Here is a 14225-nt window from a genome sequence, read left to right on the forward strand (position 1 = left end):
TCTTCTGCTGTACTGTATTTACGATGAAAATTTCTCGTCATGCTTTTTTGTGAACCAACTATTTGTATTTCAGGGTTGAATCTGCTTTACATCAAATCAAAGAACCGACAACTCTTCATATAAAGATAATTGGCCAGTTACTGGCAGGACCCTCTGAACTTCGTCATGTGACTACAAATTTCATAAATAGTCTTGCACATAACAATCAACTAATGCATATGGTAAGAAGATGCCATTTCAGTTTAATACCAGCTTATCTTAGAGAAATCTTGAATGTTATTAGCCCATAATATATCCCGTCAATCATAGTTATTAAGGAAAATATGCAAAATCTTTAATATTGCTTTGGTTATATACAAACCTCTATATTTTTCCATGGCATAAGAGCTATATCATTATTTATTATAATCATATGGCTGAAAAGTTGTTGAAAATAATCAAAATCATAGAGGAGGCCTACCATCAAGGGGAAGAGCTTCATGACTCATCTGTAAAACATTTTTCCTGCCTGCAAGATTTACACAACAATATGAAGGAGTAGGAGAGTAAACGTTCACAAATTAATAGTTTTTCATAGCAGACATAAAATTTTTTTAAAAGTAATTTGTATTTTTCCTTGCCATACATGCAATTCCTTTAATTAAGGAGATTGTTTCAGGACAAGCTGGAAGGGGTATTTGATTAGGGAAGTAGGATTAAAAGACTACAAATTACTTAAAAAATTCTTAATTTGTTCTTATGCATCATGCAAACCTTCGTCCATTAATGAGGGACACTTGCTGCTTAGTGCGTTGTTAGTCCCATGGAACCAAAGTTTGGATTGTTTAATTTTCTTCCCTAGAATTGATCACTGCTTGATGTATGGAGAAGTAAAGTGGGGACCACTGCCACCCCGTATCTACTTTTCCTATGGATGTAAGGCTGGTAGGACCTGGGATGTACATATATACATGCACCTGATCAAACTGCAGATCTTTCTCCTGAAGGAGACTTTAGTTGAAAACAAATACCATGCAATGCAAGATGATCAGTGGGTTGGTATTAGATCCACCATCCCCCCCCCCCCTCATTACAGGGGAACCTGTGCTAAAGTTGCTCCGACTGCAGAAATATCCCTTCTAGGACACCAATCGCTGTATACGACTCACTTAGCCTGGTAAATGGCTGCAAAGCACTTCAGTAGATACACAGACCTCTCTTGTGCAGTCCCACGCAAAAAACACTTCGCTTGGAGGAAATGCAGGATGTTCACCTGTGAAGAACCTAGGACTCCATGGCTTAGTGGTACCTCTGCAGGTGCGGCTGACAGTTGAGTGGGCCACAGGGATAGTTCTCCGGACCTTGACCAGAAGAGCATGCAGATCAGGATGCCACTTGGTAAGAGGCTATCTGGGAGCCACAATGGTCTTCCTGTGTCCTTGTGTAATCAACCCTTGATAACATGCTTGATCAGGTGGAGAGGTGAAGATGTCCAGGTGATCCCATGAGTGTTGGAAAGCATCTTCAAACTCCACATGGGACTGGAACGGGGGAGCAGAACACTAAGCTTCCTGTCCAGCTATAATAAAACAGGTCAATCGTCAGGGAATCCTATGGGGCAAGAAGCCTTTCTACTACCAGAGGATTTAGAGAGACCACTCTGCTCCTACAACCTGTAATTGGTGATGGAGTGTGTCTACTAATACATTCCTCTTGCCTGGAATGTACCTTACTGACACTCCTATGGTGTGAAACGGATGTGCATCTGCTTTGTCAGCTTGAAAAGAGGGTGCAAAACCTAGCCCCCTTGTTTGTTGACATAGGCCACTATGGAGATGATGTCATTTAATAACACTACCGAGTGCATCCTCATTCTTTGAAAGCTTGCAACTCTAGGAAGGCTGCCTGCATCTTGAGAATGATGTGTAGATGCATTTCTTCTTCAGTTTACAACCTGAGAACAGTTGCATGTCAGGAAGTGGAGAGTCAAGTGGGACTCCCCTAATGAGGTTGTCCTTATCAAATCACCAGGTCAGATAATCCCAAACCAATTGTCCCACTGGAACAGGATTGAATGGGGATCACTGACGACTGACCAGCAATCCTTCAGACACCATTGAAGGTATCTAAGGCTGTGGCATCCACTTGAGGAATGAGCTTCTCTAGCAAGGAAAGGTGACCGAGAAGACATTGCCAGCGCCAAGCTGATATGTTTGTGTTGGATAGGAATAGTCACACAACCTCTCTAAGACTGCTGATGCTATCGTCTGTAGTAAAGACTTGCTGCTTCCAAGTCTATCAGCATGTTTAAAGGTCGCTCATGAATGGCAAAGGCAAGGGACAGTGACATTGTCCTAGCAAGCAGGACAATGCCCTAGAGACTGACCATATATAATATGATCAGTGCCCCAGCCTCCTCTCCACCCAAGCTAGGACCAGGGAGGACCAGGCAGTGGCTGCTGATGACTCAGCAAATAGACCTATAGGCTCCCCCAAACCCCCCCAACCTTAGCTCACAAGGATGGTAAGGTTGCTGACACTAATAGCCCTAACGAGTCTGAGCGGGACTCAAACCCACCCCCCCCCCCCTGGCAAACACCAGGCAGAGACGTTACCAATCAGGCCACAACAACCCCTAGGTATATCAACCTCTGATTGGGTATGAGATTTGATTTCTCCCATTGTACCATACCAAAATCCCTAGATTGTGGAAAAATGTGAGAATTCAATCTCAACCCTGAAGCAACTGCCTCTCTAAGAAAACCAGGATCAACCAATCGTTGAGATACATTAGCAGACTTATTCCTCTCATGAGTGGGCCCATGCGGCTACCAGTGAACACTCAATTGAAAACCTGGGGAGCTGTACACAGTCCGAACGACAGTGTTTTGAATTGGTACACGTCCTTCAGTACCGAAAGCGTGAAGGCTCCCAGTACACAGAGTGTACTGTTTCCATCCTGAACTATGTTCAACGAACAAACTTCTTCAGAGGCGAGAGATCAACAATTGGTTTCTAGGCCCCAGTCACCTTCTCTATTAGGAAGACCCGACTGTAGAAACCCAAAAACTCTTCTCTAACATCCTTTCCACCTCTGCCCGCAAGGCCAGGGCTTTCATGGATGCTTAATGTTTCATTCGGTACTTGATCAGAACTAGAGATAAGTTGGGGCCAGCAGTCTTGGAAGGGTAGCAAGTAACTGTCACGAACGACACTCGCTACCCAAGACTCAGCCCTGTGTCTCTGCCAAGTCCCCCCAATGGCAGGACAAGCATTCCCCTACTCACAGCAGTGGGGAACCGAGAATGTCAGCATCATTATTTCCCTCTTTCCACTGCCACCCCTACCTAAAAGGTGCAGGGGTTGGGTGCTTGAAAAGGCTGTGCAGGCACAGGCTCTTTACGGGATGAGGTCGAGGGAGCTGCGGCCCGAGGTTTCAGGGCAAGTGCATGACTTGGCTGCACCCGAAGGTTTGGCTGCTGTCCATCTTGCAAGATACAGGGCGATGGATCAGGGAGTCCTCCATGAATCCACCGGCATCTGCACATGACTGTGGTTGATAGACGTTGAACAAAACAAGTGAAAAACCATTGTTTCACCTCTTCAAAACCAAGTTAGCCCACAGATTTACTGCCTGGTGGGCAAGGAAGGGACTACCTTGCTGCCCGACAGCAATAGGCTCTTTTACTTCTGTAAAACTGGGGTTGACAACCTTGTCGACTTTGGGGAGTACATGACCGCTCCTGACTACCGATCAAGCCAGGAAACAGAACGAAGACTTCCTTAGGTTAAACTCATCATCAGCAGTCTGCATAGTCACAGGTGAAGAGGCTTCAGTCTCCGAAGGGGAGCAGCGAACACTTGGGGTTTCCCACACACCAGTAAGAGCTTGTTTCCCTTCAGGGTGTATACCTGCCACTGCACCGGAGTCCACGACTTACACTTGTAACACAGGGATGCCTGGTAAGGCGTGTACCTACAAGAAGCACAGAGAGAGTGTGGATCAACAGCCAGTCTCGCCATGAACCCGTTTCAGCGTCCACCCTTCCCCCAACAATCACAGAATTCTTGCTTCCAATCCATTATGAAAGATCATTCATTTCCTGAAAAAATACTTTAAAAATTTGGGCTTGACAACTGTAAAGTGGGCAGGACTCCTTGGTCACTACATGATTCATTATTTGCACAATGATGTATTGAATAAAGCAAATGTACAGCAACAAGTTAAGGTGTAAAATCTATTTTGACCTAGAAATAAAATCTCAATTATACACGACAGTGTGAGGACTAGTCTCTACTCAGTTGAATAACTACCCAGGAACACTACGTGTTCTTGAAAATCAATGATAGAGGTTTTTGTCACTTTTTCTTTATTCCAAAGCATAGAAGGTAGGTACCCTTTTAACAACAGGAATATCTTGAATTTTACACATTCCCCACTTTTACCATGATCTAGCTGGTGTGTAACAAAGTTCAGGCTTCCTATGAATCACAATGCCCTGTTCAAGACACGGGAAATGATCCGCAAAATGGGACCATCCGCTGTTAAGTGCCTGAGAAGGTCATCATCTATAATAGTCAAGAAGGCTTCAGAAATAAAGCAGAAACCCTTTGTTTCTGAGGATTAAGTGCATACTCTCCATTTGGTCAGAGATAGCATGGATGAGTTTGGATGAATTACCTTTGAGAGAGGTTGATTTTGCATATGGACTGTTTAGCAACCTTCTTGGATACTCCAACAGGTGTGCCACAGATCTGTGAACTATTCCTTCTGGGATCATTAAGAATCTGTTAACACCATCCTGTTGTTTGCAGAAATTCTGAGCTTGTTTAACACCTGAACCAGGGCAAACTGTGGGAATGATATGTAATCACAACATAATTCAAATCACAGTTTTGCCTCTGCCAGCATACATGCAGATAATGAAGTTCCAGAAACAAAACTATTGGGTGAAAACTATTAAACTAAACTTACTGGATAAACAAAACAATATTCTTAACATCAAGTATAGTTAAGACAGGAACCTATGTAATGAGCACTTTATCACCTTTTTTCATGGAAAATAATGAAACTATATAAGGAATAAAAGAATATTAGTATTTGCAGTTGACTTAAGTCATTTTTCAAGGTTTTGAGGGTATTTAAGTCTGTCATTCATAAGATTTTTGAAAAAACGGAATTTTAACTGAAGGTTTACCCCTTTTCTTTCAGGTTGTAGAGTTATGCTTACTTCTACTAGAGTCGACTCGAACTAGTGATCGTGAAGCAGCAACTGTACTTCTTGGAGTACTGGCACCCATTGTTCCTCCTGCAAGCACTGAGACAAAAGGAGACTCTCAGAAACTTTTAGGTCATAAAAGTTCCAGTAAATCTAAAAAACATTCCCACACTCACAATGGAAGTGCTCCAGACTGGCCACAGCCTATTGAGGTTCTGTCTTTCCTGCAGCAAAACGATTCCAGTGGAGAAGTTAGAGAAGCTGCAAGGTCTGCACTTTTGAGTTTAGGGACAGAAGGGCAGACAGCTTTGCACCAAGTTCAGCTTTCATCTCATGGATTTCAGGGAGTAGAAGTCAAAGAGAAAACAAAATTATAAAAGTACTTTTTACCATGATTTTGGGGTGACGAGTGGAGGCATTGTTTCGGGATGATGCAAAAATTTTGCATTTTATTGTTCATACAGAAAGACCGAATTTTTGTTAATAATGAATTATTCAAGATGAACTGTGCAATTTATTTTCTATTTTTCTTTTAGTAATATTTTATTTCATCTCAATATATCATGTGTGACATGGTACGGAAGGCAGTGCTAAACACAGACTGAAATGTATTACTACTGTAAAAGCCTTTAGAAGGCTTGTGAAAAACACCTGCTGTAATTTATAATCTTGGCATTATTGCACTTTACTCATACCTCTGCTATTGTGGGTTAGTTATGGCATAACTGTGGCTGTAATTGTAATTAAATATGCACATTGTTGCATTATTTAAAGATTTATCCATATAAGCTGTTTGATAACTTATGCTACCATTGATAAAGATGATTCAAAATTTTCACTTTGATTAGCCCCCCAGTAAAGTCATGCACCCTTTAAAGGGTAAATTTTAACCTTGACTAAATGTTTTAAGGAAATTTAGTGAAAGAAAAGCTTATTTGAATAGCATCTTTTTTAGGTTTTATGTATGAATGAATGTCATGAGGATTTTCTGAAGTTCACAATACAGTATTATGTATCCTTCATGGGTCTCAGAATGTTTAGTAATTGTTCTCCCAAATCCTTGTATGGTACAATAGTTGTTTAAATCTTCTGGAAAAATGTTTGGTACGTATTTACAGGGATCTTACTTCTGTTGATGGGAAACCTTAATGTATAAAAAAACTTATAATAGATGGAAACCTTTTGGTATATAGGAAATCTTAGTTTATTGATGGGAAATAGTAGTGTTTATCACTTCTCTTGTTGGGGAATTATTTGATATTTGCAAGAATCTTATATTTGTTGATGGCATACTGGTATTTATAGGAACTTTACTTCTGTTGCTCAAAAACTCCTGATATTTACACAGTTCTTTCTTCAGTTCCTGCATAAAAGATTCTTATCTTGAATATAGTGTCATGTATTAGTTATCTATGGTAGCCAAGCATAAATGGTTGCAAAATTGTTTGCATAAAAATTTCATTAGATGATTATTGTGATTCACTTTTAGTTGTGCCTAGAGGTTTATGTAGAAAATGACAACACAGTCTCTATAGTAGCCATTTTAACCCAGGCTAAAAAGTAAAGGTGTCTAATATCTTCTTCATTGCTGAAACTAATACCATGATAGTCGAGGACGAGTTCGTGTACATGGTGCAATGCGCTGCTGCCTAGCAAAAAAAACTCTGTGCTCAATATTTCCTCCCTGTCCCCTTTCCACTGGGTCATGCACCTCATCCCAGAACCGTAATTTTATTGGTGTCATCGCGAAAAGTATACTCTGCCATTTTTGTATAGTGCATATGTAAATCTTTTCTTGTACAATAATCAGTCTCTTGTTCTTATGTTTATTAGTTTCAGACTTGTCTAGTCCTATTAATTGTAAGATTTCATATATTCTAATAATTCCTGCCATAAAATTAAAAGGGAATTATGTGCTACAGTTATAAGCTTTTCATACATTCATACATGAAATATTTGGAGATAATGGAATTAACCATTCAAATTCTTGATTTTTGAAAGTTAACGTTATTGTTCTATGTTATACTGTATATGTTTATGTATGTTTAATGGTAAAACAAAAAAGCCATGTTATCTCTGTACATATTGTATGTTGATATGTTTACCCTGTATATTGCTTCTCTTCATATATGTGGATATATTGTACACAGTAAATTCAGAAGTTAAGAAAACTCAACAAAGCTTGTTTTTAAATCCTTCCTATACCAACTCCTCTTTTGTACTAATGGAAATATAAAGAATATTATAAAGGAAAAATAGGATTCATAGAATAATAATTTTGAAAGGTATGTATCTTGGGTATCATTGATCAATTATAAACAAAACATTGCAGTAACTAAAATGGGTTAAGAGGTTTGAACTTTAGTCCAGTATTGCCATCATCCAACTCTTGCTCAAGTATTTGTCATTTTTCTAATCAAATCAATATGTAGCTGAACTCAAGATACCACCGTATCCAGTGAAATTTACTTTTTTTATTTTTTTTTTTTTGGAGGGGGAGCTTAACTAAAAATGCCCTCTGATGCTGAAAGCTGAGAACAATCTTGTGACTAGAGTTAGATTCTGGCAACAAAAAGGAACTTACAAATTTCCTCAAACATGATTTATTTTTATTTATGTGAAGGTCATATTGCTGCTTCTCCAGAAGCTAGTTTTATCGACGTTTACCCCTAAGATTTAATCAAATTCCCTATTTTCTTTTCTTTCAATAGACATACAGTACCTCCAGTAAATAAAGGACACACATTAGTGGTTAATAGCAAGAAGTGAACTGCCAGGGGTTCAGTTTTTCCATTGTTTCAGCAATCATAAGACTTATCCCCTCCCAGTTTTATTGTGATTTTAAGTTATCTTCCTCTGTATTTGTTAGCATCACTACAAGGTGATAGTCATCATCATCAGCCGTAGCTAGTCCACTGCAGGACAAAAGCTCCGGACATGACCTTCCACTCCCATCTGTTTATGATCTTTCAATGCTAGTCTGTCCCAAAATTTCTTAGCTCGTCAATCCATCAGTTTCGCTTCCTTCCCTTGCTTCATTTGCCATCTCTAGGGACCCATTCTGTTATTCTTAATGTCCATCTATTATCTATCATTATATGTCCTGCTCATGTCCATTTCTTTCTCTTACATGTTAGAATATCCTCTTGACTAAGAGTATCACATCCTATTCATAAGGTGTCGCCCTCCACTAACTTAGACTCCGACGATCTCATCATTGTATCTGATGAGGTCTCAAAATGATCTTTTAGAGAAGGAGGTATTGCACATGCTGGAGAAGGATGCGATAGTTAGTCTTAAGACAGGTCTGTGTTTCTTCAGCAACCTCTTCCAAGTGGACAAATTAATATAAGGTTACAGACCTGTCATAGATCTTTCCCACTTGAACCAATGTGTGTGTTCAAGTTGGAGACCTCCAGTACAGCACAGAAAGAACGACTTTCTGCTGACCGTATACCTTCAAGATGCATACTTTCAGTTCCGTCCGACATCAGAGAAGTACAGTACCTACTGTTTTTTATGATTTTTTTTTTTTTCAATATTAAACTTACCCGATAATCATGTAGCTGTCAACTCCGTTGCCCGACAGAATTCTATGGAGGGATACGCCAGCTATCACAATACTAGAAGGGGGTGTACTTACCAGCGCCACCTGTGGCCAGGTACTCAAGTACTTCTTGTTGACACCTCCTCAATTATTCCTCTGTCGTGCTTCCGGCAAGACGTTCTGGGATACGCTTATGATCTTCGAGTTTGTTCACGGCTAATTGGTGAAGTATTCTCTCAGATTTCGGCTGTCGCTTTACTGGAAACCTTCTTATATTAGCTAGATAGCTTTTATATAGTCCTGATTAACGGTTAACGATCTTTTGCTTGATTTTGGAAACCCCTTTGGCTAACTCTTTGGATTCAAGATGTCTGACATTTCGCAAGCCCCCTCCCATAGACGATGTAGGTCTTGCAATAGGCGTATTCCGAAGGCCTCGGTAGATCCTCACACCGCTTGTTCTGACTGTAGGGACAGGCCCTGTCAGTTAGAAAATCGATGTGAGGAATGCGCCGGACTTTCGGAACTGGAATTTGTCCGTCTTTTAAAATATTCATCTAAGTTAGAGAGAGGTAGAGTTAGGAGGAGTTCTTCTCACTCTTCACTGTTTTCCTCACCTCATGATCCCCTACCTTTTCCTACCCCTGTAGTGGCTACCCCCGAACCTACTGTTTGCCCTCCGCCTGATATGTCTGTTGTTTTGCGTGCTATTCAGGCCTTAGGCGATAAAGTAGAGTCAGTGGTAAGTGACCATAAGTCTCTGATGGCCGAAGTCAAGGAACTTAAGGTCAAGAGTGCAGTGGGTGGAATTAGTGCCAGTGCTGTGACGAGTGCTAGTGTCAGTGCAGTGCCAAGTGCTAGTGTCAGTGCCAGTGTGGTGCGTGAGGATACTTTTGTGCGAGCCAGTCGTCCTCCCAGTCCGGGACCTCTTGCAAGCTCCCAAGCCCAGGGGAGAAGCAATGTCGAAGGGCATAAGGGTTCGGCAGGCCTTGTTAGGCGCACAGAAGTATCCTCGGTGGTTGCGGGCGTGTCTTCCAAAGACCGTCACTCCCACCTGCAGACGATTGAGCCCGTCTTTTTCTCGTCCGCTGATCATCTGTCAGGGAAGAAACGTTGGTCTCAGGTCTCGAGACCACTTAAACGCAGAGTCCAGTCCGCGAGTGCTCAGCCAGGTTGCAGTCATTGGCTCAGCTCTGACTCGCCGCAGTCATCTGTCGACTGCACTCCGCCCAAGAGGAGTAAGGTTCTGCCACAACAGAGCTCGACTGTTAAGGCTTTACCTCAGCCTACTGTAGTTTCTGCCGACCCTAAGTGGACTCTACTACAGTCCATGCAAGCTCAGCTTTCGGACTTGATGCGTGAGTGTCGGGCTGAGAGTGTTGCGCCTCCGCCTCCGCCTACACTCCCTCCGCCTGCGCTCGCTCCGCCTGCGCTTGCTCCGCCTGATCGCAGTACCACCTGCCAGGCGTACGATGTTGAGCCACGGTCTGAGTTTGCTGTTCCCAGTGGTGTTCAGCCTCCGCCTTCTTTAAGGCAACCTTTGCTATGGGATCAGGAGGATTATACCTCTCTTCCTCCGCCTCCCCTTGCTGCTCCACCAGTGGTGCAACTCTCGGCTGAGGTACAACAACCTCTCCCGTCCATGAGTCAGTCTCCTCAGCTCTCGCTGCAGCGAGCTCAACCATCCACAAGGCAAGCTCCACTACACCTTGGCCTTGCGCCTCAGGAGCCTCAGCTTGCGAGACATTTACCTTGTTCTGCGCAGCCTCAACCTCATCACGCTCCGCTCACACCACAGGAACAGGAACTTGCTACTCCGCTTCCACCAACCGCTCAGCAAGCGCAACCCTTGGGTTCAACCACTCATGCTAGGAGTCAGCCTCCTCCACCCATGCGCCTTCCTTCTGCTTCGTCTGTTATTCAGCCTTTGCAGTCTGAGCCTCAGGTTCTCCCTCAACAGTTACTTGAAGAGGAAACCACTATTATTGTTCCTACTCGTTCTGACTCTGCTGTTCAGCATTCTTGTCCGATATCTTCGCTACACTCTGGTGATGAGGCGTCTGATGATGAGGAGGCACACCTGGATCCCTCGTCAGACGTGGATGAATCCAAGCCTTCTCCACAGTCTATTGACTTTCGTAAGGTCTTGGCTCTGCTTAGGGAGGTTTACCCAGACCACTTTGTCTCTGCTATTCCCCGCTCTCCGCCATCTGAGTTTTCGCTGGGCATACAACAAGCTAAGTCCTCCTATACTAAGCTAGTCCTAGCAAGGTCCTCTAAGAGAGCATTAAGGATCTTAGGGGAGTGGCTGCAGACTAAGCAACACCTTGGCAAAACTTCTTTCATGTTCCCGCCGACTAAGCTCACTTCGAAAGCGAGCGTTTGGTATGCCACAGGAGAAGCACCAGGCTTGGGAGTACCTGCCTCTGCCCAGGCTGACTTCTCAAGTCTGGTAGACTCGCCTCGGAGAACTGCAATGAGGCGCTCTAAGGTTTGCTGGACCTTCTCAGACCTTGATCACTTACTGAAAGGACTGTTTAGAGCATTTGAGATGTTCAACTTTCTTGACTGGTGCCTGGGGGCCCTCAGCAAGAAGACCTCTCCTGCGGACAAGGATTCTGCCATGCTATTAATGTCCTGCATGGATAAGGCCATTAGGGATGGATCTGGTGAGCTTGCGTCGATGTTTGTATCAGGGGTTTTGAAGAAAAGGGAACAGCTGTGTACCTTCCTTTCCTCCAGCATTACACCTTGCCAAAGGTCACAACTCCTTTTTGCTCCGCTCTCGAAGTTCCTCTTCCCCGAAGAGCTGGTTAAGGACTTGTCTGCTGCCCTGATACAAAAGGACACACACGATCTTGTAGCCTCATCGGCTCGTAAGTCTAAGGTTGCTACCTCAGTCCCCAAGACTTATCGCTCCCCAGTGGCTGATACCCCTGCTACGAGGTTCATACCGCCCTTTCGTGGTAGAGCCCCCAGCCGAGGAAGCTCCCGTCCAGACTCTTACAGGAGCAAGTCCAGGAAAGGCTCCAGGACATCTAAAGGTAAAAACTGACTCTCCGCATCTCCAGACAGCAGTAGGAGCCAGACTCAAGATCTTCTGGCGAGCCTGGGAGAAGAGAGGTGCAGACGCCCAGTCTGTCAGTTGGCTGAGGAACGGTTACAGGATTCCATTCTGCCTCAAACCACCTCTGACCACATCGCCCATCAACCTCTCTCCCAACTACAAAGAAGAGGACAAGAGGCTAGCATTGCACCAGGAGGTGTCGCTACTTGTGCAGAAGAAGGCAGTGGTTATAGTCCGGGACCATCAATCCCCGGGCTTCTACAACCGTCTCTTTCTTGTGGCCAAGAAGACAGGAGGTTGGAGACCGGTGCTGGACGTCAGCGCGCTCAACGCGTATGTCACCAAGCAGACGTTCACGATGGAGACGACGAAGTCGGTCTTAGCAGCGGTCAGGCAGGAGGACTGGATGGTCTCGTTGGACTTGAAAGATGCCTACTTTCACGTTCCTATTCATCCAGACTCCCAACCTTTCCTGAGATTCGTTTTCGGAAAGGTTGTCTACCAATTCCAAGCCCTGTGTTTTGGCCTAAGCACAGCTCCTATGGTCTTTACTCATCTGTTGAGGAATATAGCAAAATTCCTACACTTATCGGACATCAGAGCCTCCCTCTACTTAGACGACTGGCTGTTGAGAGCCTCCACGAGTCGTCGCTGTCTGGAGAATCTCAATTGGACTTTAGACTTAATCAGAGAACTGGGTCTATTAGTCAACATAGAAAAGTCTCAACTCATTCCCTCCCAATCCATTGTGTACCTGGGAATGGAGATTCGGAGTCAGGATTTTCGGGCTTTTCCATCGGCCCCCAGGATAAGCCAAGCCCTAGAGTGCATCATGAGCATGCTGAAGAGGAGCAGTTGCTCGGTGAGACAGTGGATGAGTCTCACAGGGACCCTTTCATCACTGGCCCTGTTCGTCGAGCTAGGGAGACTCCACCTCCGCCCTCTTCAATTCCATCTTGCAGCTCATTGGGACAAGGGTTCGACTCTCGAAGCAGTCTCTATCCCAATCACCCAAGAGATGAAGACCACTCTCCTGTGGTGGAAGCACAACCTCCTTCTCAGGGAGGGTCTATCGTTGGCTATTCAGACCCCCAATCTTCATCTCTTCTCAGATGCATCGGACTCGGGCTGGGGTGCGACCTTGAACGGACGGGAATGCTCGGGAACGTGGAACGAAGAACAGGGATTACTCCACATCAACTGCAAGGAGCTACTAGCAGTTCATTTAGCCCTGTTGAACTTCAAGTCCCTCCTGCTAGGCAAAGTGGTGGAGGTGAACTCAGACAATACCACAGCCTTGGCTTACATCTCCAAGCAAGGAGGGACCCATTCGAGGAGCCTATACGAGATCGCAAGGGACCTCCTCATTTGGTCAAGAGGTCTAAACCTCACTCTGGTCACGAGGTTCATTCAGGGCGATATGAACGTCTCAGCAGATCGCCTAAGCAGAAGGAATCAGGTCATTCCCACGGAATGGACCCTCCACAAGAGTGTGTGCAACAGACTTTGGACCTTGTGGGGTCAACCTACCATAGATCTGTTTGCCACCTCCATAACCAAGAGACTTCCGCTGTACTGTTCCCCTGTTCCAGACCCTGCAGCAGTTCATGTGGATGCTTTTCTACTGAACTGGTCCCATCTCGACCTGTACGCATTCCCACCGTTCAAGATAATAAACAAAGTTCTGCAGAAATTCATCTCGCACGAAGGGACACGGCTGACGCTGGTTGCTCCCCTTTGGCCTGCAAGAGAATGGTTCACAGAGGTACTTCAATGGCTAGTCGACATCCCCAGGACTCTACCTCTAAGAGTGGACCTTCTACGTCAACCTCACGTAGACAGGTTGCACCCAAACCTCCACGCTCTTCGGCTGACTGCCTTCAGACTGTCGAAAGATTCGCTAGAGCTAGAGGCTTTTCGAAGGAGGCAGCCAGTGCGATTGCCAGAGCGAGAAGGGTTTCCACTCGTAGAGTCTACCAGTCTAAGTGGGAGGTCTTCCGAAGCTGGTGTAGAGCCAATTCTATATCCTCTACCAATACCTCTGTGACCCAAATAGCTGACTTCCTTCTACATCTTAGGAATGAGAGATCCCTTTCAGCCCCTACGATTAAAGGGTATAGGAGTATGTTGGCTTCAGTTCTCCGCCACAGAGGTTTGGACCTTTCTTCCAACAAGGACCTTCAAGACATTCTTAAGTCTTTTGAGACGTCTAAAGAGCGTCGTCTATCCACTCCAGGCTGGAACCTAGACGTAGTCTTAAGGTTCCTTATGTCACCTAGGTTCGAACCTCTCCAGTCAGCTTCCTTCAAGGACCTTACCCTCAAGACTCTTTTTCTCGTCTGCCTTGCAACAGCTAAGAGAGTCAGTGAGGTTCATGCCTTCAGCAAGAACATTGGTTTCACGACCGAATCTG

General features: G+C 44.3%; 1 protein-coding gene and 1 long non-coding RNA gene across 4 annotated transcripts in view; one reads left to right on the top strand and one right to left on the bottom strand.

Moving 5' to 3' along the window:
* LOC137624428 (rho family-interacting cell polarization regulator 2-like) overlaps window positions 1-7381 on the top strand; it is a 319758-nt gene extending 312377 nt beyond the window's left edge. For 2 of the 3 annotated variants that reach the window (XM_068355177.1, XM_068355179.1), the window contains 2 exons: window positions 74-221; window positions 5192-7380. In XM_068355177.1, the coding sequence (XP_068211278.1) occupies window positions 74-221; window positions 5192-5575 (532 nt within the window). In that variant the 3' untranslated portion in view covers window positions 5576-7380. Of the gene's footprint in view, window positions 1-73; window positions 222-5191 lie in introns of all 3 variants that reach the window. The other variant, XM_068355180.1, reaches the window with a different exon arrangement.
* The window catches only part of LOC137624430 (uncharacterized), a 179224-nt gene that overhangs the window by 3568 nt on the left and 161431 nt on the right, over window positions 1-14225 (bottom strand). The window contains exon 4 of the long non-coding RNA XR_011040730.1: window positions 5178-5297. This is a non-coding gene — a long non-coding RNA (uncharacterized lncRNA). The remainder of the gene's footprint in view (window positions 1-5177; window positions 5298-14225) is intronic.

This window comes from Palaemon carinicauda, chromosome 31, assembly GCF_036898095.1.
Source record: "Palaemon carinicauda isolate YSFRI2023 chromosome 31, ASM3689809v2, whole genome shotgun sequence".
Lineage (NCBI taxonomy): Eukaryota > Metazoa > Arthropoda > Malacostraca > Decapoda > Palaemonidae > Palaemon > Palaemon carinicauda.